Raw genomic sequence first — 26,797 nt, forward strand, 5'->3', positions numbered from 1 at the left:
GGACAGAAACTGGTCAAGGAGAGATTCAGCCTGGAAACAAGAGGAAATTTTCTGACAGTGAGAACAAACAACCCCTGAAACAGAAGTTGCCTTCAGAAGTTGTGGGAGTTTCATTACTGGAGGCTTTCAAGAAGAGACTGGACTGCCATTTGTCAGAAATGGTGTAGGGTCTCCTGTTTGAGTGAGGGGTTGGACTAGATGACCTACAAGATCCCTTCCAACTCTGTTAATCTCCTCCAGCCCAGACAAAGGGCACCACTTCTAATGAGTTTCTCAGCTATTGTGTGATCCTGAGAATAAGAATCGGAGACGGTCCTTGCACACCTCCTTGGGCCAAAAGGATCTTTCCCAGCTTACAGATACAGGCTGTGTACAGGTAGTCCTCGACTTATTACCACAATGGAGACCCAAATTTCTGTTGCGAAGCAAGACAGTTGTTAAGTGAGTTTTGCCTCATTTTAGGATCTTTCTTGCCACCATTGTTAAGTGAATCACTGCAGTTGTTAAATTAGTGACACAATTGTTAAGTGAATCTGGCTTCCCCATTTACTTTGCATGTCAGAAGGTCACAAAAGGGGATCACGTGACCCCAGGATACTGCAGCCATCATAACTATGAATCAGTTGCTAAGCATCTGAATTTTGATCATGTGTTCCTGGAGAAGCTGCAACGGTCGTACGTTGAGTGCAGAGAGGGGCAACAAAGATGATGAGGGGACTGGAGACTAAAACATACGATGCACGGTTGCAGGAACTGGGCATGGCTAGTCTAGTGAAGAAAAGGACCAGGGGAGACATGATAGCAGTCTTCCAATATCTCAGGGGCTGCCCCAAAGAAGAGGGAGTCAAGCTATTCTCCAAAGCACCAGGAAGCAGGAAGAGAAGCAATGGAAACTAATCAAGGAGAGAAGCAACTTAGAACTAAGGAGAAATTTCCTAGCAGTTGGAACGCTTAATCAGTGGAACAGAAGTTGCCTCCAGAAGTTGTGAATGCTCCAACATTGGAAGTTTTTAAGAAGATGTTGGATAACTATTTGTCTGAAGTGGTATAGGGTTTCCTGCCTAAATAGGTGGTTGGACTAGAAGACCTCCAAGGTCCCTTCCAACTCTGTTATTCTATTCTATTCTAAGTGTGAAAAAGTTGTCACATTTTTCAGTGTTGTAACTTTGGATGATCATTATACAAGCCATTGTAAATCAAGGTCTACACAGACATACACTAGTAGAAGAGATCTAAAAAACAGGCTGACTCTCACCTGAAAAGACCTGGCTTTTCAGTGACTAAAACCCCCTCCCTCCCTCCCACCCTGGCATTTGCTGCTACTTGGGGAAGCCAAAGGGTTGACAAAATGCACAGGGTAGGTTCTCCCCCACACACACACAATCACAGGCAACCAACCTCTGCAGCTGCAAAATACATCCAAGGCATCTGGAGTTATCATCAGGATCTCTTGGATAAATTCATGGCTTCGTTTCCTTCTCAATTTCTCAAAGAGAAAGTCAATCTGCTTTCCTCATCTCCCTTCCCCCTCCTGAGATGAGCCTGCCCTTCTCAGCTTGGCCAAGCTGCCCTGCCCAGCCCTTGGGAGGTCCCGTTTTGGGAGGTTTTATGGCTTGCTAACATAAATCACCTTTCCTAAAATATCTGTTGTCTTTGAAACCTGGGGGCCTTCTGGTGGTGAAAAGGATGTTTAAAAATCATCTTCCTAGTGGCTCTTCAAGTGAAGATGCCACAAGGAAGCAGCTACTGGGTAGATCACATCTGCATTCACACACACACTTACACACACACACACACACACTGCTTTGAAGACCTTTGTTCCCCAATGCTTTTTACTTTGGAGAGTCTTGGAAACATGTCAATTTTGATTCTCTCAGAATGTCTCAGCAATTCTGTTTGCCCTGTTGTTTTATTTGTTGATGGCTTATATCCATGTAGTGAATAAGCAGCTTTTCCAAGCAGAATTTGTTCCAAACAGAAAAGAGGCTAGTTGAAAAGAGGAGGGAGTCCCTGCATTTTCTCATAATTGTGTGCAAAGGCCACTAAAACTGAGTGAACCAATTTCCCCTGGCCTCCTTGTGTTGAAATGCAGGAGCTCCACCTCCTCCCTCCTTTGCACTACTGTTTTTTTTTAATGAAAGCAAAGAAGAGGGAAAAGAAGGGAAGCCCCTGAGCAGCATTTCCAGGTTTTCTTCCTAAGACAGTCAAGAGTGTCCCCAACCACCAGGACATCCAGAGGCAGAAACAAAATAGGAACGGAAGCAGGAAAGGTTCCCAAGAGACGGTCTGTAAACAGGGCCTTTCCTCATTCAGAGCTGTCAAACCCTGGGAGAGAAATGACTGGTGGCAGGAGATCCTTTGTTCTCTGCAGAAGACAGAAAGGGAGGAGACCAACCCGCTGCAGGATGCACCAAAAGGCCTTCTGACCAGGGAGAACATCTACGTTGCTCCACATACCATGGACAAGTGGGAGAGGCAGGCTGATGCAATGAAAGACGCCAGAGGGAAGGAAGTTGTTTGGGGAAGGGGGAGCTGGCTGGGATGACCCCTCCCCAGCTGGCTGCCCCTGGGTGCACCTGTAGAGCCAATAGTGGAAGTCAGGTGGACAGTCCATGCAGGAATTCTCTCACTGCCAAGGAATGAGTTGGAGATACAACAAGAAGATACAACAAGAACGGTGGCCCATTCAGACACATGTCTTTGCAATAGCCTGAGAGTCTAAGTCCATGGGCATCAAACTTGTGATGCCACGTTGTGGTCACATGACGTATCACCACTTTTGCTAAACCGGGGGGGGGGGGGGAATGGCCAGTGTGAGATGCATCCGGCCCGCAGGCCACGAGTTTGACACCCCAAGAGTCTTGACTGAGATTTTCAATCAAGTCATTGTATATATTACTCTGCCACTGAGGCAGGATATTTTTTTCTCAGACCGGTTTGTGTTCTTTTGAATTGTGTGTCTCCTACATGGAACTGAGGGAATGGGTCCATCGACACTGCAGGCTGGGGATGCCCAATCTTGAACTTTAAAATGTGTGGATTGAGGTCCACACTCTTCAGGTGGCCAAGATTGGGAACACTCCACCAGGAATTATCCAGAGCCAAAGACAAGATTCAGGAGGAGGAAAGAAACAGGGCGTTGGTACTTACCTGATACGCCTCTTCTCATAGTGGGGGGAGGAGTATCCAGAATGGGGTTTGACTTTGTCCTCTCATGATTGGGTGAGTCAGATAAGCTCTTTGGGTAACGCCCCCTGGGCAGCAAGTCTCCCAGATTTGACGAAGAGCTCCATCCGACTCGTTGCACCATTCACTCCAGACTCTTAATTCAGTTCTTAGCTTTTATCGTCTTCAACATCCATATTTATATTTCATAAAACTGTGAACATAAAACTTAGTCGTACAAACATAGTCAGGGGGGGACTGGATACTCCTCCCCCCACTATGAGAAGAGGCGTATCAGGTAAGTACCAATGCCCTTTCTCCATAGTGAGGGGGGAGGAGTATCCAGAATGGGATGTACCAAAGCCTGCACGTCCCTAGGGAGGGAGACCCAAGAGGCCCCATGTCCCCCGCTCATGCCAGTTGAGGCGTGGGACCCACCCTGTGAACTGCCTGCAATGCCCTGCGCCCAAAGAGGCTTCTGCTGAGGCAAAAGAGTCCAGTTTATAGTTCCTAGCAAAGGGAGAGGGGGAAGCCCACGTGGCTGCCCTGCAGATTCCGGCCAGGGGTGTCTGCGTGGCCCAGGCCCTGGCTGCGCTCCGCGTGGAGTGAGCTGTGATATGATTGGTGTCTGTAAGCCCTGCGATTGGTATGCAGTGGCAACGCAGGTTCGCAACCACCTACCTAATGTGGTGGAAGTCACCCTGTTACCCAGGCCCCTATTTGGAAGGAGACAAACAGGGCTTTGGATTTCCTGTTTGGCCTGGTTCTCCTGAGGTAATCTTCAGAGCCCTCCTTACGCCCAGAGAGAACCACTTCTTTCCTAACAGGTGGGTAGTGTCTGGACAGAAGTTGGGCAAATCAGTTCCTGGGTTTGATGAAAGCAGGGGCCCACCCTGGGGATGAAGGACGTAACCCCCCTCTGTCTTGGTGGAAGAAGCAGAGATCCTCCCCGGAGGACAGAGCTTGCAGTTCGTATATCTGCCTGGCGGAGGGGATGGCCACCAGAAAGGCCACCGTGAGAATCAGGAACTTAAGGGAAATTGTTCGTAACGGCTCAAATGGAGCGCCTATTGGAGCGTTCCCTACCCTGTGTAAGTCCCAGGAATGGAACCTGAATGCTGTGTGCGGATTGGGGTTGGAAGCTCCCTTGAGGAATTGCCTGACCATAGGATGGTAAGTCAGGCTCTGGTTCCTGCCACGCAGGAGAACTGATGAGATGGCTGAAACCTGTCTCCTAATGTGTTAGAAGCTAACCCTCTATCCCGGCCTGCCTGGAGGAGGTCCAGAATCTGAGGCACTGAGGCCTGGCTAGGATTGTGCCCCAGGAGATTACACCATGAGGCAGAGGCCTGCCACATGGAGCCATAGATACGCTCTGTGGAGAATATGCGGGCAGTCTGGATAGTCTGCATCACCCTGGGGGGAAGAGGTCTTTCCCCAGGGTGCTCCGCTCAAGAGCTAAGCAGTCAGCTGGAGCCATTGAAGGTCTGGGTGCTCCAGCGACCCCTGGTTAAGGGATATCCCCTCCTGGGGGATTCTCCATGGCCTCTCCGCTGAAGCGACTGGAGATCTGCAACCACAGCCTCCGGGGCCAGTGAGGCGCCAAAAGAACCCCTTCCGCCCCCTCCCGAAGGGTTTCCCATATGACCCTGGGAATCCGACAAGGCATACCGACAACCCCTGGTCCGGGGGCTTTGCAGATCGTCCGCCCCTTCTGCCCCCCCCCCCCCCATGTCTGGTACCTGGAGAAGACCCTCAGGAGCTGAGCGTTGAGGGGCGTGGCGAATAAGTCGATCTCCGGGTGTCCGAAGCACTCTGCCAGCTCCTTGAAGATTGCTGGCTGCAGCTTCCGCTCCAAATTGTCCCCTTGGTCCGGTTGAGCCAGTCGGCTCTGATGAACCCACCCCTGCTATATGTTCTGCCCTCAGCGAATGTTGTTTAAATTCATAGGCTATCTGAGGTGCTTCTGCGATCTCTCATAGTCGGGCATCCCATTCTGAGTTTGTGGTGGGTTCTGGCATGGGGACCAGCCTGTCTGACCCTTTTTCCCCCCCGGCCATAAGGGTGCTATGATTCTATGGCTAGGATTAGCGCAGAGATATTCAGAATGTAAACACAGACGGAGGTTAATGGGCGGCCACCAGAGTGTGTGTAAAGATGGAGTGAGGGGAGCTAAGGCTCACAATAAAGGCCTGCCACAAAGGTAAATTAATAATAATAACAACAAGAACCACAACCACAATAATAATAATGAAATAGAATAAAATACAAAAGGGGGCATCTTCCCGCCTGATAAAACCAAGAAAGATTAAGGAAACGATTGGTCCCTTGCTGGGAGAAGTGGCCCGAAGGTGACAAGCAGCAGGGGTAAAGCCAAACTATTTAACTCGTGCTTGGCATCTGTCTTTACCTGAAGGGATAAACAATCCAACCTATCAAGAACAGCACCCCAAATTCAGATTAGGAACCCAAGATGAGATAGGGAAGAAATGGTAGCCTGTCTATCTTAGGCAAGGTCCAATTCCCAGGACCAGGTGGGTTACACCCAGGGGTCTGAAGGAGCTGGCGGACAAAATCTCCAAACAACTGAAACTATATCTATCAGAGATCCTGGAGTACCGGAGAACCACTATAGAATTGCTGATGTGATTCCCCCCCTTCAGAAAGGAAGAAAAACCGTCTCGAGAGCCCAAAGCCAACATGGGTTTGTCAAAAACAGATCATACCAGACTGGCCATATTGCCTTCTTAGATTACGGTGACAACCCTAGTGGACCATAGGAATGCCATTGATATAGTTAACTTGGACTTCAGCAAGTCCTGATAAGGTAGACCATAACCTACTATTAGATAAAGTAGAAGAATGTGGGTTAGACCTAGTCACCCCAGGTGCCTTGGTAACTGGTGCACCCACCTGTACTCCTCAGTGGAACTGCCTCTTCATGGAGTTAAGAGTGCAGGGAGTCTCCCAAGGTTCAGTGTTGAGCCCAGTACTCTTCAACATCTTCATCAGTGATTTGAATGAGGGTGTTAGGTGTGTAAGCTAACATTTGGGATAGCAAAATATATGCCATGATAGTAGCACTGTTTCTTTAAGAACTGCTGTTATCTCAAGCGGTCATAAGAAGGAGCCAGAATGACTGTTAGCTCTCTGTTTGTTAAAGGCTGATTGGGGGGGTGGGGTCATCAGGTTAGCAGATGACCCCAGGCTGGCCGGAATAGCCAACACTTCAGAATACAGGCTAAAGATACAGAAGGATCTTGATACCCTTGAACATTGGGCACTACCTAGGAAAATGGGATTCAATGAAGTAAGGTTCTACCTTTAGGCAATGAAGGTGAAGTGCACAGGTACGGGATACCTTGCTCCACAGTAGTAACTATGAAGGGGATCTTGGGAATCCTAGTGGACAACCCCTTTAATGTGAGTCAGCAGTGTGCAACAGCTGCCAGAAGAGCAACACAGTTTTTGGCATCATAAACAGAGGAATAGAATCAAGCTCCCATGAAGTGTTAATCCCACTTTATAAGGTCTTGGGAGGCCACACTTGGAATTCTGCACTCAGTTTGGTCCCCATGATGTAGAAGAGATGTGGAGACTCTTAAGGAGAGTGCAGAGAAGGCAACAGGGGATCAGGGTACTGGAGACTAAAGCCTATGAAGAACGGTTGCAGGAACTGGGTAGGTCTAGTCTACTGGAAGGAAGGACTAGGGGAGACGTGATAGCAGTGTTCCAATATCTCTGGGATTGCCACAGAGAAGAGGCTGCCTGACTATCCTCTAAGGCACTTGAGTGCAGAACAAGAAGCAATGGGTGGAAACTAAACAAGGAGAGAAGCAACTTAGAGCTGAGGAGAAATTTCGTGACAGTTAGAACAATTAATCAGTGGAACAACCTGCCTCCAGACATTGTGAGAGCCCCAACAGTGGAAGTTTTTAAGAAGCTGTTGGGTGGCAATGACAATAGCAATAGCAGTTAGATTTATATACCGCTTCATAGGGCTTTCAGCCCTCTCTAGGTGGTTTACAGAGTCAGCCTAATCAACCATAGGAAGCCATTTGTCTGAAATGGTATAGGATATCCTGCCTGGGCAGGGGATTGGGCTAGAAAGCCTGCAGGTCCCTTCCCATTCTGCTATTGTATTGCATAGTATTGTATTGTATTGCATTAGCCGTTTGCCTAGTCACCCCCACCCTTGGAAGGTCTTCAGTAACCTGATTGGGGGCTCCATTGGGAGCTGCACTTTAGCAGCTGGGCTGAATATTCCTCCCCCCCCCCTGCGTTTTTCCAGGCTGCAGGGGCTTGGGATTAACAAAACAAAACACAGTTTTTGCTACTGGGGCCAGTCAGCCTCTCGCCCCTCCTGCTCTGCCTCCTAATTAAAGGAGAGCTTTCTTAAGGGGGAATCAAGAATTAGCCACGACAAACACAGCTTGCTACTGATGCCCATCAGCCTCTTGCCCCTCCCGCTCTGTCTCCTAATTAAAGGAGAGCTTTCTTAAGGGGGAATCAAGAATTAGCCACGACAAACACAGCTTGCTACTGATGCACATCAGCCTCTTGCCCCTCCCGCTCTGTCTCCTAATTAAAGGAGTTTTCTTAAGGGGGAATCAAGAATTAGCCACGACAAACACAGCTTGCTGCTGATGCCAGTCAGCCTCTCGCCCCTCCCGCTCTGTCTCCTGATTAAAGGAGAATGTTCTTAAGGGGGAAGCCTTCTCCTGTTACTTGGCAGCCAGAAAGGGTAGGGGGGGGTGGTTCTTCCTGCAAGCCTTGTGGCAGCTGCCTCTGTGATTCAACAAGGAGGTAGGCTTGGGGGGGATTGATCCACCGCCTGCCTCTTTAACTCCTTGATAGGCCTCCTTTTGGCCCTTTGCTGCCTCCCTCGCTCTTGGCTAATGCCTCTGCGATCGTCTCTCACCTTTCTAAGGTCTCCTCAAGTGGTGGTTGTTGTCCTGCCGGCCTCCTGAACTGCTGGGGGCCGCCATCTTGGACCACGTGGCTTCAAGATGGCCCCCGGCTCCAAATTCAAAAGGCTCCTCTTTGCTGGAGCACATGGAAATTGCTTTTGCCTTTGCAGGCTTGCCATGCGGCTGCCGCTCACCTCCCGCAGCTGTTTTAGAGCCTTTCTGGCTCTCACCTTGTCCACTGGTGATAGCTGCAAGCACAGGTTTTCCTTTTTAAAAACCCTCGTGGCTGAGGGGAGCGGAGGAGCGCTTCTGCTCCTGAGAAGCCTCTGCATCAAGGGCTGCCTCTAGGAGGCATGTGTGCCCGGTTCTCCTGCTTGCCCGGCAACGGTCCTCACAGAGTGACTCCATCTCACTCAATGGCCAGGGCAGCGTGCCGCCCCAGAGGGCTTGTGGCAATCCAGTCGTTGCAGGAGGAGGCTGTGTGCGATGAAGGGAGGCAGGATTCGCCGGGTCCAAGTTTATTTTCTTTAATCCTTTGTGAATTACTGGAGGTCTAGAGAGGTGCAACCTTTCCCTTGATTGGGATGAGTCAAATCTGGGAGACCTGCTGCCCAGGGGGCGTTACCCAAAGAGCTTATCTGACTCACCCAATCATGAGAGGACAAAGTCAAACCCCATTCTGGATACTCCTCCCCCCTCACTATGGAGAAGATGTAATTTACAACATCAACTGTAACACTTGCAACCAATTCTAGTGGGACAAATATCAGTCAATTTAAAACCAGAATCCATGAACCGCAGCTAGCAGTCCATCGCCAGGATCCCAAATCTCTAATCTCTTCCCACACTGACCCCAAACAGCACCACTTCAATTGGAGCAATACAACCATTGGCCACACTGCCACCTGTCACGAAGCCTGGCGCTCCACAAGCAATTCCAGCAACAGACACATCAACCCACAACCAGCCTATGAACCCCTCGGACTTGAGATCAACCACACAGCAATGAAACTGACCATCAACCAACCCAAGCAACCCCTCCCCCAACCAGAAGTTCACCTCCCAATGACCCTCACCAGACATGACCTCCCCATCGCAAGACCCACCACAAGATCCTCACCTGATGTGACCCACACCTGACATGACCTCCCCATCACAAGACCTTCTGACCACACAAAGTCCTTATAAGCAGAAGAACACCAACATTGACATCCCCTAAACTCTGCTCAAGACGTTACCTAGCCTGGTAATGAAACATTTGTAAACCAACCCACAAGCTCAGAGAATGAACCTCCATCTTCATTGGGAACCCCTGCTGTAGGCTCCAGGACTCCTGGGTTGGAACACTGGGTGGATTTGCAACAGATGAGCAAGTCCCTTATGGTCAGAGACTATGAACAGACCTCTAGGGTGAAAGGTAGTTCATTCATTCATGCATTTGGACCTGCCTGAGATACGCAAGTCAAAAAATCCTGTGGTGGCCTCCAAAGGGTCCTGCAGCTTTCATCAGAATGACAAAATTATCTGCCCATCGTAGGTATGTCTGTGGTGTTGCTCAAAGAGACGAAATGGGGGGGGGGAGTTTGGGATGTGAGGTGGCTGCTTTCATCAGCCTCGTCCCCTGGCCCACTGTTGGGGACATCCTGATCAGAAGCCTCTGCGTAATCTTTTCTTTCCCTTCTTTTTCTTTCTTTGATGTTCATTCGGTTTAGTTAAATAAGAGGGTTGTTTTTTAAAAAGAAATGTGTTCTTTCAATAGGAAAATAGCAGGCAAATTTTTTTGCTGCAGGAATCAGCTCATCCATCTCCAATTCTGGATCAGCAGAACTCCCACAGATCTTGGCTTCTGTTTGGGGTTAAAGGCAAAATCCCCACCTCTGCTGAGGAAGTTCTTGAGGTCGTTATGTCCTTAAGTGATTTTAACTCTCATGGTGACTGCAGGAAGAGCCTAGCAAATATTAGAAACTCTTTGGAAGCCAAGGGACTAGTCGGCTGCTGTTAAGCATGTAAACAGGTGTCAGTTTTATCTGTTGCACATAAAAACTCCCTTGATTTTTCTAACCATGCCCTACAGACGTTCCATTGGGGGGTTTGAGGAAAGCAGAGGTTGTTTCCCCCAATTGGCAAGGAATTTTATCCCTGGGAGGGACCTTCTCCTGTCTTCAGAGAACCTGCGTTATTTGGACACCTATTTCATCTATTTCAAGGCTGGCATTTTGCTTTTTGCAGAACCACTTCCTGTTTTCAAGAGACCATCTCACGTTTGCCTTTGGGAGAAAGCAGCCGCCCACGAGACTAGCAGATGCTTCCTTTGGCCCACCCAGCCATGACGGGGGCCTAGAGGTGCCCCGAGACTGTGATGTCAGGTAGCATGGCATCAACGGAAGGCAGAAAAGGGAGGCAGGGGAGCCCCACCCAGCCACGGGTCCCCGCTGGGCTCAGCTGGAGTCCCCAGGCAGCCAAGAGCAAAGGCCTGGTGCAGAGGCCAGGGCTGCCCATAGGCTCTGAATTCAAGCCTGGAAAGGAAGCCAAAGGGTGAAATCCAAAATAGACTCAGAGAGATCCAGTTGTTGGCCAATTAGCAGAAGACAACATGGTTCACACTGGCAAATGCATTTACGCTCCTGGAAACTCCTGGGGCACACTTGCCCGCTGTGCATGGTGGTGTTTACTTCAGGATGCCATGGGTGAGAGAAAGCAGCAGGGTGGCAGGGAGAAGGACCAGAGGAGGGCAAAATAGGGTGGAAAAGGTGTGAACTGGGAAGAACTGGGGGTTTCTGCCAAGGAGACCTTCCCTCTCCGTCTTGCTCTGGTGGGGGCACTAGCAAGGTCCGGCCCCATCTCAGACTGCAGCCTTGCCCAACACGTTTTCTGGGTTAACCGAATATGGGGAACCCCCAGGCCATTAAACGAGCTGAGTTCATTCAGCAAGGATAGCTTTGCAAACTAAGACTATTATTAACCAAGTTTAATGCCTCTCCACTGCATCCAGTGGGGCTAAGGGGTTTAAGGGGCTTAAGACTGTTGCTTAAATGATATCTAGAGGTAAACAATAGCAGTAGACATATCTCCACTCCTCCCATTGGATACATCATCCCCTTCCCCCAGATGGTCTCTTGAATGGGTAGAAAATGAAGGAGGATCGCCTGGTGGCCTCCTTCTCATCTGTTCATCACTGTGTTACGTACATAAAACTGATAAGGCTGGAAGAACCCAAAGCCCCTCCCTCGGGCACTGTCCACAGGGCTTGTGTCCAGCAGCTCTAGAAAGTTCTGATTGATTGACTGATGGGCTGATGAGCTGCTAATGCAAATTCCTGCCTGTTTCTTCCTTTGTCCCTGCTTTTAATCCCATTCTGCTGGTTAACTGCTCCTGCTGTTGCAGATGTTTCTTAAATAAACATCAGGTTTTATTATATTTTAGCTGAGTGGAATGCCGCGTGTGCTTGTTCTGATCTGGATGGAGTGTGTGAGGCATAAATTAAGCTGGAAAGTACCCACAGTAATTTTCCAACATAGCCACTCTTTTTCTCCCCATATGCACCCCACCCACGTGCTCACAATCACGGCTCTGCGGAATGCACTGGGGTCCCAAGGCTACAATGTGCTTTTGCAGGTAAAGGTTGGATCTCACACCTAAGTGGGGGGTGAGGTATAAGCAAGCTGCCATGCATTAGCACTCCCTCACAGCAGGCCGAGAGATTTTTCAGAATTTCACAATTCAACAAAGTGTAACCTTTATAGAAAGTGCATGGCTGGCTGGGGAATTCTGGGGAATTCTGGGAGTTGAAGTCACGCCTCTTCAAGAGGCCAAGGAGGAGAAGCTCCACTCTGGAACGTCCTGGGGAGTTTCGTGGAGGGCAGCTTTGCCCAGCCCTGTAATCTAAGAACCTTAAACTGGAAATCCTGCTAAGGGATGACTGGGGAGAGGGGGGATTGTCCTGATATTGGGGCCTTAAAAGCAGTGGGGGTGAAGAATGGCTTCCAAAGAACCCCCCCCCCTCCATACAGCATTGCCACTGTCATCTTGCCTGCCAAGGAAGATCTTCAGATCCTAGCCCTCCTTTGCCAATATCCTGATGGGAAAGGTGATGCTTAGCTCCTTCCTATACATCTGTGTACCAGGATTCACACTCAGATCCAGACACGACAGCAGACAGGACTGCTTCTAAATCATTTGGCCCAAGGTGGCGCAGTGGTTAAATGCAGCACTGCAGGCTACTGCTAGATCAGCAGTTCAGCGGTTCAAATCTCACCGGCTCAGGGTTGACTCAGCCTTCCATCCTTCCGAGGTGGGTAAAATGAGGACCCAGATTGTTGGGGGCAATATGCTGACTCTCTGTAAACCGCTTAGAGAGGCCTGAAAGGCCTATGAAGCGGTATATAAGTCTACTGCTATTGCTATTGCTATTGCTAAGGGAGCATTCTGGCACGAAGTCAAAGGCCACCAAAAGGCAGCAGCCCAGCAGGCTGAAGGGAATCAGGGGCTTGGCCTGCTCTCCATGCAGACCTGGAGGGAGCTGCAGAGCTGGTCATCGGGAGAAGATCTGGCAGTGGAAGCCCTTCTTCCCCCCACTGCAAGGGCCGGGCTCTGGGTGCAGACTCGGATTCACACCCGCCCTGAGCTTCTCGTGCTCCCTTGCATGAGGTTGGGACAGCTGGTCCTCCCCTTGTCTAGTCCACTCAGGCAGGAAAAGCCTCGGGAAGCCTTCTCCGCCTGCCAAGACAAGGGCAAGGGAGGGACCACCCTGGGGAAGCCAGGCACCTTGCCGTATTTTGCAAATTCTCCCCCTCCATCCCTTTTAAGACGTTCATGAAGGTTTAAAGGCTTGGCAGGCAAGGGAAGGGTGAAGAGAACTGGGATGGAGTCCAGAGTCCAGACAAAGCCCTCCTGTGTAACCCTCCAGCCCGATTCATCAAATGTCACCACCGTCCCGCCTCACCATTTCCCAGGGCTTCATCGGACTCCTTTGCTTCTTGTGTCCACAAAAAAGGAGATTGTTCAGGAGAAAAGGAGGGCTGCTGCATGCTTCCTTGGGACTGGTGCGGGTGATGTCTTGCTCCTTGTGGAAACGCCCCCAAATGTTATTTTCTGCAGGCTGAAGAGAGCTGAGCAGCTGAGGCCACCCACCCACCCACCGGGCCTTACCAAAGGGGTCTCCTTCCTTCATGCCCATTTTGTTGCTGCTCGTGGGTAGGGCCAGGGGCCCATCCGCACCCTTGGAAAAGGGTCAGGCAATGGATCAGCCTGATGTTCCCAGAGGACTTGGGAACCCCACTTCTCTCTCTCTCTCCCTCCATAGACGGAGCCTTGCGAAGAATCCCTCCACTCTTCTCTTTCCACCGGCTTTGCTTCCATCGCTTTTGGGGGAGGAAGGAGCCTCTCTCCTTGCTGCTCCTCCAGAGAAGCCACAGCGGACCGGGGTCTGCTCACACGCCAGGGGTCACCCAAGGAGCACCCCCTCTCCCCTCAAGAGGTCAGCGTGCAGAGGGCACCTGCTCGAGATAATCATGCCCTCGGGCTTTGCGGGGGGCTGCTACTTTTGCAGAGCCTTGGGGGTGCTTTGTTGCCGCCTGAAGAGGGGGAGTTGGGGGATCGCTGCTGTTTCTGAGCGAGGAACAGCAGTCCTGGACTTTGGCTGCTGTCCACAGGGGCTGCTTTCCGGTTCTGACCCGCTTCTCTTCTCTGGGATATTTCTGAATAAGAACAAGAAGATAAGAAGTGAAACGGCTGGGAGTCGGAATGATTTGGGGCTGTGGGAAGCCATTTTTCATCCATTTGGCCTCTTCTAAGACTGCAAACTTGTTGATTACTCATCAATCTTGGGGACAGAACAGTTTCATTTCAAAAACGTGTCATGTATTCTGATTTCAGGGTGAAAGAAAGAAGGCCCTTGTCTCCTGCAGTCCCGCTGGACTATAAATCTTACCCTCCCAGCCTTTGCCCATCTCTGTTGTCCAGGGAATTGGCAGCAACTCCCCCCACCAGCTGCAGCCAAGAGCAGGCCCACCTCTGAGCACCCCCCCCCCCCAGTCTTCTTGCCCCTCCTCCTCAGTCGGCCTGGAAAGGCCCAAAGGAAGCCCAGGCAGCAGCCTCAGGATGGCCAGCAGAGAAGAAACTGGGCTGAGGCCCTTTGGAGAAGCTGCCATGGAGGACAGCCAGTTTGCCTACAGGTAAAAGCAACAGGCGGCTGTGAATTCTAGTCCCCACTTTGCCATGAAAGCCAGCAACTTTGGGCTAATCAGCAGGAGACAGTGAGTTATAGTCCTGCCTTAGGCATGAAAGTCAGCTGGGTGACTTTGGGCCAGTCCCTCTCTCTCTCTCTCGGCCCAACCCACCTCACAGGGTTGTTGTTGTGAGGAAAATAGGAGGAGAAGGAAAGAGTATGACATATGTTTGTCATCTGGAGTTATTTATAAAGATAATAAAGACAGGATAAAAATCAAATAAGTAAAATAATAAATGTGCTGTGCCACCCTTCCCTCTCTGCCCCCCGTCTGCCACCACTGAATAATTGGCATAGGCAATACTTATGGGTGAGAGGGCCCAGCTCAAAAACCCTGGGGTGGGCTTCTGTGGGTTCTCCCACACCGGTGAACCTGTGGTCACCTGGGTCCACAGCTGCTCATGGACCGGCCCTTGTCCCGAGGTCTGGTGACCGCCTGGGAACTCTAGCCCCTGGAGCTGGACGGCATCCCCGCTTTCTCTTCCATCCTTTCCTCTCGTCCTTCCTTGCCCTCCCTGTGAACTGCCTTTAATCTGCACTTTAATTAACAGCCTTTCATTTTAGAAATCATCTGGGCATCCCAAGCATTTCAGGAGAGCACCTTCCAGCGCTCTGCCACCAGCTGTGCCTACCCTGCGCCAAAGGACAGCCACATCTGCTTCAGCTCTGGACTGATGGAATCTGGGGCAGCAACTGCGAGAATCGATTAGCCAGCATGAGCTAATGACGGAAGGCCTTTCAGTTTGGAAGAAGCATCTCCTGCTTGGACCGTTCTGGTTTTCCTTCCCTTCCTTGGCTGCAGCCCTCCTCGCCGCTCTTCCCAGAGGAAGCATTCATTCCCAGCCCAAGAACAAGGCAGAAAAGTGGCGGTGGCAGCTGGAATCAGAACCCCACAGCCCGGGGAGGCAGGTGTATGTGTGTGCGCGCGTCATAAAGTGTGGCTGTTTTGTCTGGCAGTCCATTCCATGACTGGCAGGCCAGCAAAGTATTTGTACATGGAGGAAACCACCCAAAAACAATGATCTGAGATGAGATGGCTCAGAAGATTGGGTGATGGGAAAACAAGCGATCCAAAGGATGGGCAAAGAGAGGGCAAGGGGCAGGTCTAGAGGAGGTGGGCTCTAGGGATGGAGACTCTCTAGAAAGGCAGAAATCCACTGCAGCAAACCAGGTCCAATTAGAGGAGAGGCAACTAACTATTGCTTGTTTGTTTCTTTGTTATCTATTTAACAGAATAACAGAGATGGATAGCACTTTGGAGGTCTTCTAGTCCAACCCTCTGCCTGAGCAGAAAACCATATACTATTCCAGACAAGTGGTTGTCCAATCTCTTCTTAAAAACTTCCAGTGTTGGAGCATTCACAGCTTCTGGAGGCAAGTCGTTCCACCGGTTAATTGTTCTCATTGTCAGGAACTTTCTCCTTAGTTCTAAGCTGCTTCTCTCCTTGATTGATTTCCACCTTTATATTTATATCTCACCTTTATTATATTTACAAATAACTCAAGGTGACAGACATATGCAATATTCTTTTCCCTCAAACAGCCACTGGGAGGTGAGTTGGGCAGAGCGGGAGGGATTGGCCCAAAGTTACTCAGCTGGCTTTCATGGCTAGGCAGGAACTCTCCACCTCCCGCTTTCTAGCTCTACACCAAATTTGGCTGTTATGATTAATTATCCTTGCCTCTATTGTAAAAGGTATATTCAATGTATGTTTAATATGTTTATTTATGCTTATAATATTTTACTTGTACACGGACTAGGGTCCCTATGTGAGGGAGTTGGGCAGTTTATAATATGGTAAATAGATTTAAAAAAATAAAAGCTTCTTTGCAATTTTTAAAAACCCGTAATGGCATTCATCACATCAATTTCAGGGTTGCATTAAAGTATTGTAAGATCATTTAAACCCTACTCCCAAAACCCACACAAAAATGGATATCGGATAGCCAGACCATAAAGGCTGCAGATATCCTGAAGCGCTGGCCATTCAAAATCATAAAAGAGCACCTGGATTCAGCCCAGAGATTGACAGGTCACCAATCTAAGCTTCTTTTCATTGTAGTTCTGGGGGCCTTTGAACAAACTTGGTTGCGCCAAATACAAGGTTTTCAGGTTGTGCCAAATTACACAACCTGTTATGAGCCTCATTTAAGGTACCTCAAATCCAGCCTGGCGGGTGGTTGAGCCTGAATTCTATGAACCTGGTGGGTTGCCTAAGAATTACTACTCACCCACAGGATGATGGAGACTCTATAGACCAGTGATGGCGAACTTTTTTGTAAATGCATGCCAAAATTGTGTATGTGTGTGTGATAGTACATATGTGTATGCCCACACCCACAATGCAATGCGCCCCAGCCACCTGCACATGCGTGTGCGCCCCCCCCCCCCCCCGCATACATGCACAACACCCACCCACCCCTGTGTGGGGAGGGTGCTTTCGCACTCCCCAGGCTCCGGAGGGCGAAAATGGCCTCCCCCAGCCCCCCAGATGCCCTCTGGAAGCCAGAAACGAATAGTTTCCAAACTTCCAACTGGCCCATTGAGCCTGTTTTTCGCCCTCCCGAGGCTCCAGAGGTTTTCCTGGAGCCCCACCACCACCAGCCCTCCGGAAGACCAAAAATCAGCTGGCCAGCATGTGCCTGCGTGCTGGAGCTGACTGATTACATGCGGGCAGATATGGCTATGCATGCCACCTGTGGCATGCATGCCATAGTTTTGCTATCACGGCTATAGACAGCTGTGTTTCCAGGCAGCTAGTAATGAAACCCCACAACTCAAATGTAGTTGGGTTTCTGAACCTTAGCAACTTTAAGATGTGTGGACTTCAGCTCTCAGAATTCCCCAGCCAGCCATGCCTCGTAAAGTTGCTAAGGTTCAGAAACACTTCTGTAATGTTGGTTCTTCCTAAGCACACAGCCGAAGAGTTTCATCAGAGCCAGCAACTCCCACCTCTCTCTCCAACATAACAAGGCAGTTACTCAACCAAAGAACTGGAGCCTCTGGGCTGTAGGAGCTTATGGAATGGTTCTTATTTTGAAGCGGTCCATAAATTGGTCTCTCCCTCATGCACAACTCTTTGAAAAGTGCCTACTAACTCTTTAAAAACTATATTTCAGCTGTCCTCTATTCTTCTGACCTGGCCTCTCCCCCACGCCATCATGTTTCTCCTGGGTTAATTATCCACTTTTGCACTTTTAAACCTTAACAACAACCCCACCCCCTTTCATGTTAGAAACCAGCAAATCAATGCAGAGGGCAGGGAAGGCGTGCCTCCCCCACTTTTCAGCCATTCAGCATGTTGCCTTTGAAATAGACAATAGGGCGGCAATGGGCAAGGTACATTTCCTTGGTCTCTCCTGTCACGGCTATGTTCATTAGCCACAGAGCAGGTACCCGGGTTAAGGTGTGTGGGAGGGCAACCAGTTCCTTAAACAATCAAACTTGGTATTTGCTCCCCCCCCGTGGCTCCAGCGGTTTCTGCCCTTTGCAGAATTTTGCATCCATGCAATTTCTCCACAAAAGGTGCCAGGCTGGCATGTTTTCTTTATGCCACACACCTCACCTGCAAACACCCTTTTGCAAAGCAGTGCCAAGGCACAATGCACCTTCAGTTGTGGGCCCATTTACCCCCCCCCCCATGGGAGATTTTAAATTACACAGGAGCTGGTCAAAGAACTGCCACTTTGAAGCCCGTGCCAAGGAAAGCCGGTGGAGCTCTCAAATGCGGGACAGTGGGCCTACACAGCAAGCCCAGGCCTCCCCCAGCCCAGCACTGGGGGTGGGGGGATGCACACATCATGGCCCACCATGAGATCCCTGAAGGGGAAACCCCATCAGCAAGGGAGTGGATCAGTGGTGGGTTCCTACCGGTTTGGACCGGTTAGGTTGAAACGGTAGTGATTTGGCATGCTGGGTCGGTGGAACTGGTAGCGACCCAGGCCTCCCATGCCCTGAACCAGTTCTCTGGCAGCTCCATAGGCACTGGCATCTTGTTTTTCAGTTCTGCGCATGCGCAGAACTATTTTAATTGCACTGCACATGCATGCACACCACGCACACACGAGCGAACCGGCAGTAGTGCCTGCCAGAACCCACTCCTGGAGTGGGTGGTGTTTCTGATTGAGAAATTCTTTCAGGGATTGACCAGAGGAAATCAGTGGTGGCACAGAAATAGGGAGGGAGAAGTCAGATTCTGCACAGATTCTGCATTTCAGGGAAGGCAAAACCCAGAAGCTTTTGGTTCTCTGGAGACCCCAATGCATTTCTTGCTCCTCTCCTGCCAGCCTGCCAGCTGCTTCGTCAAAGGGAGCAGGAGAAGCATTCTTTCGAATGGCAGAGACAGGGATTGCTGGCGCGTGGGCGAAAACCGTGACCACCATGGGACCCCACACTGCAGCACCGCACCAGTCTCCATCCCCCATGCAAGACCACTTTCTCCAAGGAGAACCAATTCATCCACTGCACTCATCCTGACTAGGTGTGCAGGGGCTCCCCAGGTACAAGCAGTGGGGATGTGGGGCCCAGAAGCGCTGTTTCTCTGAGGTGACCCTCACTTTGGTATGGTCCTGCCCCAGTTCTGGTATCCTCTCCTAGAGTGGCCCATTCAGAGATTTTCTGCAGGTGGACAGTAGCACCCCTGGATCCCTGATTGGCCCCAGGGGAGTTGACAATGTCCTTAATGTAGAAGAGCCGAGGTGGCGCAGTGGTTAAATGCAGCACTGCAGGCTACTTCAGCTGACTGCAGTTCGGCAGTTCGGCGGTTCAAATCTCACTGGCTCAAGGTTGACTCAGCCTTCCATCCTTCTGAGGTGGGTAAAATGAGGACCCGGATTGTTGTTGGGGGCGATATGCTGACTCTGTAAACCGCTTAGAGAGGGCTGAAAGCCCTATGAAGCGGTATATAAGTCTAACTGCTATTGCTATTGCTATTAATGCCATATCATTGAGTTTACGGTTTGATTCTTATTTCATTGCTTTAATGGTTTATTGCAACCTGATGAAAATCAGTATAATAGAATTGGAAGGGACCCTGGAAGTCTTCTAGTCCAACTCCCTGCTCAAGCATGAGACCTTATATTATTTCAGGTCAAAAGATGATCTAAAGTTTTATACCATTTTAAATCAGAAGATGCAGCCTTTTGGAAAACAGCACTTGGCACTTATATACCTCTTCATTGTGCTTCATAGCCCTCTCTAAGCGGTTCATAGAGTCAGCCTCTTGACCCCAACAATCTGGGTCCTCATTTGACTCACTTCGGAAGGACAGAAGGTTGAGCCAAGCTTCAGCCAGTGAGGATTGAACTGCTGGCAGTGCATAGAGTTAACCTGCAATACTGCACTCTAACCACTGCACCACCACGGTTCCAAGTAACCTGGGAACTGAGGACTCTTGAACTCATGGGGGCCGGCTGCGCTGCTGGCATTTGGGAGGGTTTGGTTGGGGTTTTTTTGTTTTCAGGCAACTCCAGATGGGGCAGAGGCGGAAATGCCACCGTAGTCCGTTTGTCAGAAGGAGACAAGGCCAGAAAATGACCCCTGGAGCCCACAGCTGACTCTTTAATGCTAGCAGATGCTCTGCAACTATCAGCTTCCCACTTCTCCAGACTTCTTCTCTGCACAGGCTTCTTCTCACCCTCCTTCTTCCTTCCCGGAAGTCAAGAGAACACCTCCTGCCCCCAACGTTTCAGCAGGGAAGGAGAAGTCCTTAAATGGCTCTGGAGATCCATCTTGCTGCTCTTCAGAGGCCCCTCCTCCACCTCCCAGCCCACCCACCTCGGCTGGGTTTCTCTAACAAAGTTAGAAAGAGGAAACGAAGAAGCCTCTTTGTCACTATCACCACCAGCAAAAGAGTCGGAGGAAGTTCCTCTGTTATCAAGGGCTATTTTAACCCACAAGGTTTCCGATGCTTCTGCTGCAGGCCCAGTTATTTCTTCCTTCAAGGGAGGGGCAAACTTTCCCCCCACCCAGCTAGGAGGCCCGAAAAGCAACCATCTGGCAAAGGGTCTGGCCCAGAGGTGAGTCCCTACCGGTTCGGACAGGTTCAGCTGAGTAGGTAGTAACTCGGCCGGCCACATCCCCAAACTGGTTCTATCAGCAGCACCATAGGTGCCGCCATCTTGTTTTTTGCTTCTGCGCATTCGCAGAAACAATTATTTTACTACTGTGCATGTGGTATAGCGTGCATCAAGCATGTGCATGGCCGAAGCATATCCCTGAGTGAACCGGCAATAACAGAAGCCAGAACCCACCCCTGGTCTGGCCATGCCTGGCCACTAGTGGACCCCTCACAGAGGCCCCCTGGCCTCCTGCACCAAACCCCAGGATCTTTCTCCACCCTTGGGCCACACAGGCCCAGATGCCCAGCGTCCAGCCAGTCCTTGCAAGCCACCCTGGGCTCACACATGGCCCAGAGGCAGCCCCAGACAAGCATTCAGACCCGGGAAGAGAGGCCCTTCTGTATCTTCTGAAAAGCATTTCCCTTCCCTCTCTCTCTTAAGGTGCCTTGTTTCCCTCTGCCTGCCCTGCCGCAGCTCCTTGAGGGGAGCGGGGGAAGGCCCTGGTCTGCCCTGAAAGCAAAGACCACGGGCACAACCTGGACTAGGCCTCCTTAGGAGGTTTGCAAGAAACAAGCATTGGGGAAACAATGGGTTCAATCACCCCCTCTGGCCATGCAGCCCCTCTTCCGCCCAGCTACATCCCCATCATCTAAATCTCACATCCGCCTGCCTGGGCAGAGTCCAGCAGGGTAAGCCAAGGTCTGCTAGAGGGAAGGCATCCCCCTGGGAGCTGGGGAACCTCACCGCCTCCCTAGATGCAGCTGCAAACCCCTTCCAAGCTTTCTGCACTCCGGCTGCCTTCAAGGAGCTCCCACTCACCTCCCCCTGCTTCACCTCCCCTATTTAAATCCAGAGCTTCACCTCCTTTGAAACGGCATTCAGCCCCTCCATTACATCAGAGGGAGGGAAGGGGGGGAAACCTGATCCATTTTATTCACTTTGCAAAATTATCTCCTTCAATATGACTCCCCCCCCCCTTGAGCAGCAGATCCACCTGACAGTCTCTGACACTTGGCAAGACTTGCAAATTATCATCCTGGGGGAGAAGAAAGGAGCCCCCTCCCTCTTCCCACCATTAATCCTGCTATTAGACTTTCTTCCCGGCTTTGACAATAGGGAGCACCTGATTTAGAAGCACCCAACCCAACTGGAGTCCTGGGGAGGGGAGAGAAGAGAGGCTGTTGCCAGGGCAACCCCTTGCGATGATCTGTTGCCCCTCGGAGAAGTCCAGAAGTTGCCCCACCGTTCTAACAGGGAGGAGACTTTCCCAGCAGCCAGGAATGGGTAGTTGGGGGACTGGCCCAGGAGAGTCAACTACCAGCAGCATCACCTGCACATTTATTTGTGTGTGTGTGTGTGTGTGTGTACTCAGCTATGTCCTCAGCTATGTCTTAGACTTAATGAGGAAATGAGAGTGTCTCAGTCATCCAGGTCATGGTTGTCGCAAAAGTGCTTTTTCAAGAGACACAACTGGACTTTCTGTTTTTTCTTTGAAGATGTTTTGCTTCTCTTCCAAGAAGCTTCTTCAGCTCTGAGCTGAGGAAACTTCTTGGATAAGAAGCAAAACATCTTCAAAGAAAAAACAGAAAGTCCAGTTGTGTCTCTTGAAAAAGCACCTTTGGGAGGGAAGGAGAGATTCAACCAAGATGACTGTCAACAGGTTGCTTGGTCTGCTTACCTTACCTTAGATGTCATAGGAGGGCAGCCACATTAGTCTAAGGCAGCCAAAAGACCAAAGGACTCTGGAAGCATCTTTTCTCACCCACAACGCTTCTGCCTTCGAGCAAAATAAGTTGGCTGGAAAGGTGTTACCAGACTCCTTTGGACATTGGGCTATTTCATCCTAGCATTTGTTCATTTCTCCTCTACAGGAGGGTCATGGCGTTCAAGGTAAGAAACCAGGAAGAGAGAAGGAACTGTGATTCTGTAAGCAGAGGGGGGTCTTCTTGTCCTCAAGCTGGAGATCCTGTACCCATGATGGCGAACCTACAGCACACGTGCCGGAAGTGACACACAAAGCCATCTCTTTGGGCATGCCAGCCATCACTCATTGCTCTTTTGTGTCCCGGTGCATGTGCACACTGGAAACTGGAAAAGCAAGTGACCGACACGCATGTACATGCCAGAGACCAGAAGTTCTGTTTCCCAGCACGTGGATGCATGCCAGGGAGTTGCTCTTCCAGTTTCCGGCGCTCCCACAGACATGTGCACGCTCCTGTTTTGGCACTCCGTGCTGAAAAGGTTGGTCAACACTGTCCTATCCCATACTGGACAAAGATCCCATATAATTCCAGGCAAACCAGCTATGAAAACAAAGCTACTGGGGGCAGGGGGAGAAACATCGGGAGCCCAAACTGTTTCTAGTAGTGTTTAAAGATGACTTGAATAATTAACAACCCCCATCAAAAACCCATTAGATGGACCTTCTGAACTCTTTTCTCCATTTGAAAGCAAATGTTCTTCTGAGATCACTGAGAGGCTCTCCAGGACCTTCACGCAGATGATTAGGGGACTGGAGGCTAAAACATATGAAGAACACTTGCAGGAATTGGGTTTGTCTAGTCTAGTGATAAGAAGGACTAGGGGATACATGATACCAATGTTCCAATATTTGAAGAGCTGCCGCAAAGAGGAGAAGGTCAACCTATTTTCCAAAGCATTCAAAAGCAAGACAAGAAATAATGGATGGAAACTAGTCAAGGAGAGAAGCAACCTTAGAACTAAAGAGAAATTCCCTAACAGTGAGAACAATGAACCAGCGGAATGCCTTGTCTCCAGAAGTTGTGGATGCTCCATCACAGGAAGCTTTCTAGAAGAGACTGGACAATCAGTTATCTGAAATGGTATAGGGTCTCCTGCTGAAGCAGGGGATTGGATTAGAAGACCTCCAAGGTCCCTTCCAACTCTTCTGTTATTCTGTTATTGCAACTCTCTTTGCAGGCCCGCTATAATGCAAAGGCCTCCCGCCCTCCACCAGTGCTTTGCTGCCATCCCTACCTTCCTTGAAACCCAGCCTGCCCTTGGGGTGTGCCACTGTAACTCCCTTGGGCTTTGCCACAAGAGACCCAGCAGCTGCTTTCTGGGGTGGCAGGCAGATTGCTCTCTGCTTCCAGTCCATGAACAGCCAGCAATCTTCTGCGTACAAAGCTCCTGGCTTCTCCCCAGCCCAGCAAGAACATGAAGTAGAAGAAAACCCATGCAAAATGCAGCTCGGGGACCCTGCCTGCTTCCCTGCTCCACCCAAATTGTTGTGGCTGCAGGCTGGTGTGGGTCATTGATCTGATCCAGAGCTCCTGTGCTGGAAAGTTGCTTGGGAGGGGGGAGATTTGTGCAGAGAAGAGAAGGAGCCAAGGAGGAGGAGGAGGAGGAGGAGAAGACCTTGGGGATAGACACAACAGTGTCAGTAAATCTGAAGGCCAACCCTCATCCTGGCCCAGCTTTTCTCTACAAAGGGTTGACCAAAGAAAAAAATGTACCCTTTAATCCAGGAATTGCCCAGTTGGCCCTCCCTTCATCTGCTTGTTGACTTTCTGAGCCCCTCACATTATGTGAATGTTGAAGGCTGCCTTGAAACAAGGCCAGTTTTGACTAACTTCCTTTTATTCACTTATTTTGCTTACATTTCCTATTTCTAGGCTACTCATCTCCCTCAAAGGGTGGTGGGGGAGTCTTGTCTTGCCCTTTACCTAGCAGCCCATTTCTCAGGCACCTGGACATGGTTCACCACACAATGGCCTTCTGTAATCACAGGTCCCTTGTCTCCTATCTTTCCAACTTCACCCTCCATATATTTTCTTATATGGACCAATTGGGAAAAGAAAAGCTCAGGACCGTATGGGTTGGAAACATGCAGAAGAGGCCTTCAGTGGATAGGCAGTGACTAGAATGATGGTGGTGATGGTGATATTTTGTTGATATACAGCTCAAACATGGGAAGGAAAGACAACAAGCTTAGAACTTACCAAGAGAGAAGAAGACTTATTAGAATTTATTACAGAAAAACAAGACAATTTAATAGAAGTCATGGAAAACAGCAGTGATCATCGTCCTCCCTGATAGCAACTGAAGGAAGCAAGTGGTTCAACAATAACGTTGAATCGAACTTACAACCTAAATGTTGGAGATGTTATTGTGTTGATGCTACATATTACCATATATGGTGGACTTGTAAAAGGTTAAAGCATTTTGGATAAAAATATGGTGGATTATGCAAAATGTTCTTTAAAAAAGGATAAAGTTTACCCCTCAGTTATTCCTGTTAGGTATAATTACTGACTGTACAGTTATAGAGACTAACTTGATTTTGCATTTAATAACGGCAGCAAGACTCTTGGTGATGCAATACTGGAAGAAGGAAGATTTGCCTACTATTCAAGAATGGACATTAAAAGTAACAAACAGCAGAGATGGCTAAAATATCAGCATATCTCAAGGATCGCTCAGATGAGAGATATAAACTGGAGTGGAGACGATGGATTGACTATATTCAAAATAAATATGGGACTAAGAAATTCCAGATAGTTTATGACTGAAGAAACAAGGAATGATATAATCTGTTTAGAGTTAGCCTAGCAAAGAGGAATTAAAGCTCAAATGAAAGATGATACTAACTTTCTTTAAGTTTATCTTAGAATATCTTTGTTAAAGATTTATACCCTGTATTGGTTCTGGGAAGTTGAGGAGTGGGGGAAGGTTGGGGGGGTTGTGTGGGGAGGGCAGAGGGGGAGGTAAACATTTGTAAAAGGTTTTTTTTCTAAAATTTTCAATTAAAAAAAAACAATAACATTGAATCCAATCCTTCATGAGTTAGATCCGCTACTGGCGTCTACCTCGTGTCAACCTTCCTCTGCTCTTTTGTGTCCACAGAATGCTGCCCAGCAGCCCTGTTTAACGTACCCACTCCCATTTTGGTAAAGGGGACTGTGGGGGTTCATTTTCAGGGTGCTGCTGAATAATTTGGGATACGGGGCAGAAATGACATTGGTGGGGCTTTTGGATGACTCTGGCAGGAGTGGGAGAAGGTAGTGCATCCCTTCTGGCTCTTCTTGACCTCTTGGCAGCCTTCAATACCATCAAACATGGTTGTCCCAAAGGTGCTTCTTCAAAAGGCAACTGGGCTTACTTTGTTTTTCCTTGAAGGTATTTCTCTTCTCATCCGAGAAGCTTTTTCAGTTCATCAAGCTCCTCAGATGAGAAGTGAAACGTCTTCAAGGTAAAGAAAACCTCAATTGCCTTTTGTAAAAGCCCTTTCGGGGCAACCATGACCTGGATGACTGAGAATCTCCATAGACAACCATGGCTCTTGCTTTCTGGGGTACCACTTGGTGCTCTCTTGGCAACTTTTTAACATGAATAAAGAAGAATATACGTGTCCCAGGATAATGTTGCAGGATTTGTGCTGGAGCCCATCTTCAGGGAATTTCTCTCTAACCCTGAAGACGGGCTCCAGCACGAGTCCGAAAGCTCAGAATACAAAACCTCTGGTCCCGGTGATCGACCCAGATTGGATCCTGTACTTTTTAACATCTACATGAGATCCTCTATTGCCACAGGATGAGATGTAATCAGTATGCTATAATGATACCCAGTTCTATATCTCTATCCTGTGCAAAGTAATGGAGGGGGCTCCTCTGTATGTGGGGTTTACACATCTTTGGTCCAGGATGGGGTTGCACTAACCCAGATGGAGCAAAATCTGGGGATCCTCCAGGATTCACGACTTCTGCTGAAAGAGCAGGTGGCATTCGTGACTAGGAAGCCCTTTGCTCATTTCACCTTCTGCACCAGTTGCATCCTTTCTGGACTGAGAAGCCCTTCTTCCAATCACTCATGGCTGCTCATCTCCATTATGGACAATGCGCTCTGCATGGGACTGGCAGAATGCAGCAGTATGAGCATTTTTTTGGCACCCCTAGAGTTGTGCATGTAACACTTCTGGTGCATGATCTGCATTGGGTGCCAGTTACCGTAGCTTTTGGGTCCAATTCAAGGTGTTGGTTATCACCTTTAAAGCCCTTTGTGGCATGTGTGCAGGTTACTTGAGGATCTGTCTCACCTTAATTATATGATCCTGTCCTACTCAATCACGCAGGGAAGGTACATTGTGGATCCCATCGGTTAAAATAATTTCAGCTAGCGGGATCCAGAAAGAAAGCCTTCTCTGCCATGCCCCCTGCCCTTCGGATCATTCTCCCTTCAGAGGTGCATTCAGAAAGAGTGGAAAGACCTGGGCCTGCCAATTGGCATGGGGAAGTGAGGGGGTGCTATGCAACCCTGGGGGTGGTTGGTGATATGAGGGTGTTTTTAACTTTCACCTTTTAACTTTTCAATTCTTTAATATGTTCAGCTTAACCTTTTTAATTCGGTTTTAACTTGGTTGTTATCTACGTTTCTATAGGATGGGATGTTTGCTGTATTATATACTGCCCAGAGTCAC

The 26,797-nt window shown here is 49.4% G+C and overlaps 1 protein-coding gene across 3 annotated transcripts in view; it reads right to left on the minus strand.

The window, feature by feature from the left end:
- The window catches only part of PRKCB (protein kinase C beta), a 268,543-nt gene that overhangs the window by 184,073 nt on the left and 57,673 nt on the right, over window positions 1-26,797 (minus strand). Inside the window, exon 1 of one of the 3 annotated variants that reach the window (XM_087729054.1) lies at window positions 1,399-1,490. The exons of the other annotated variants lie outside the window; for them this stretch is intronic. Coding sequence (XP_087585180.1) covers window positions 1,399-1,441 — 43 coding nt within the window. The 5' untranslated portion in view covers window positions 1,442-1,490. Of the gene's footprint in view, window positions 1-1,398; window positions 1,491-26,797 lie in introns of those variants that run through there. 3 annotated transcript variants of the gene reach the window in all.

The sequence above is a fragment of the Thamnophis sirtalis genome, unplaced genomic scaffold (assembly GCF_051295495.1).
Source record: "Thamnophis sirtalis isolate CommonGarterSnake01/CBP01778 unplaced genomic scaffold, rThaSir2_p1.2 scaffold_14, whole genome shotgun sequence".
NCBI lineage: Eukaryota > Metazoa > Chordata > Lepidosauria > Squamata > Natricidae > Thamnophis > Thamnophis sirtalis.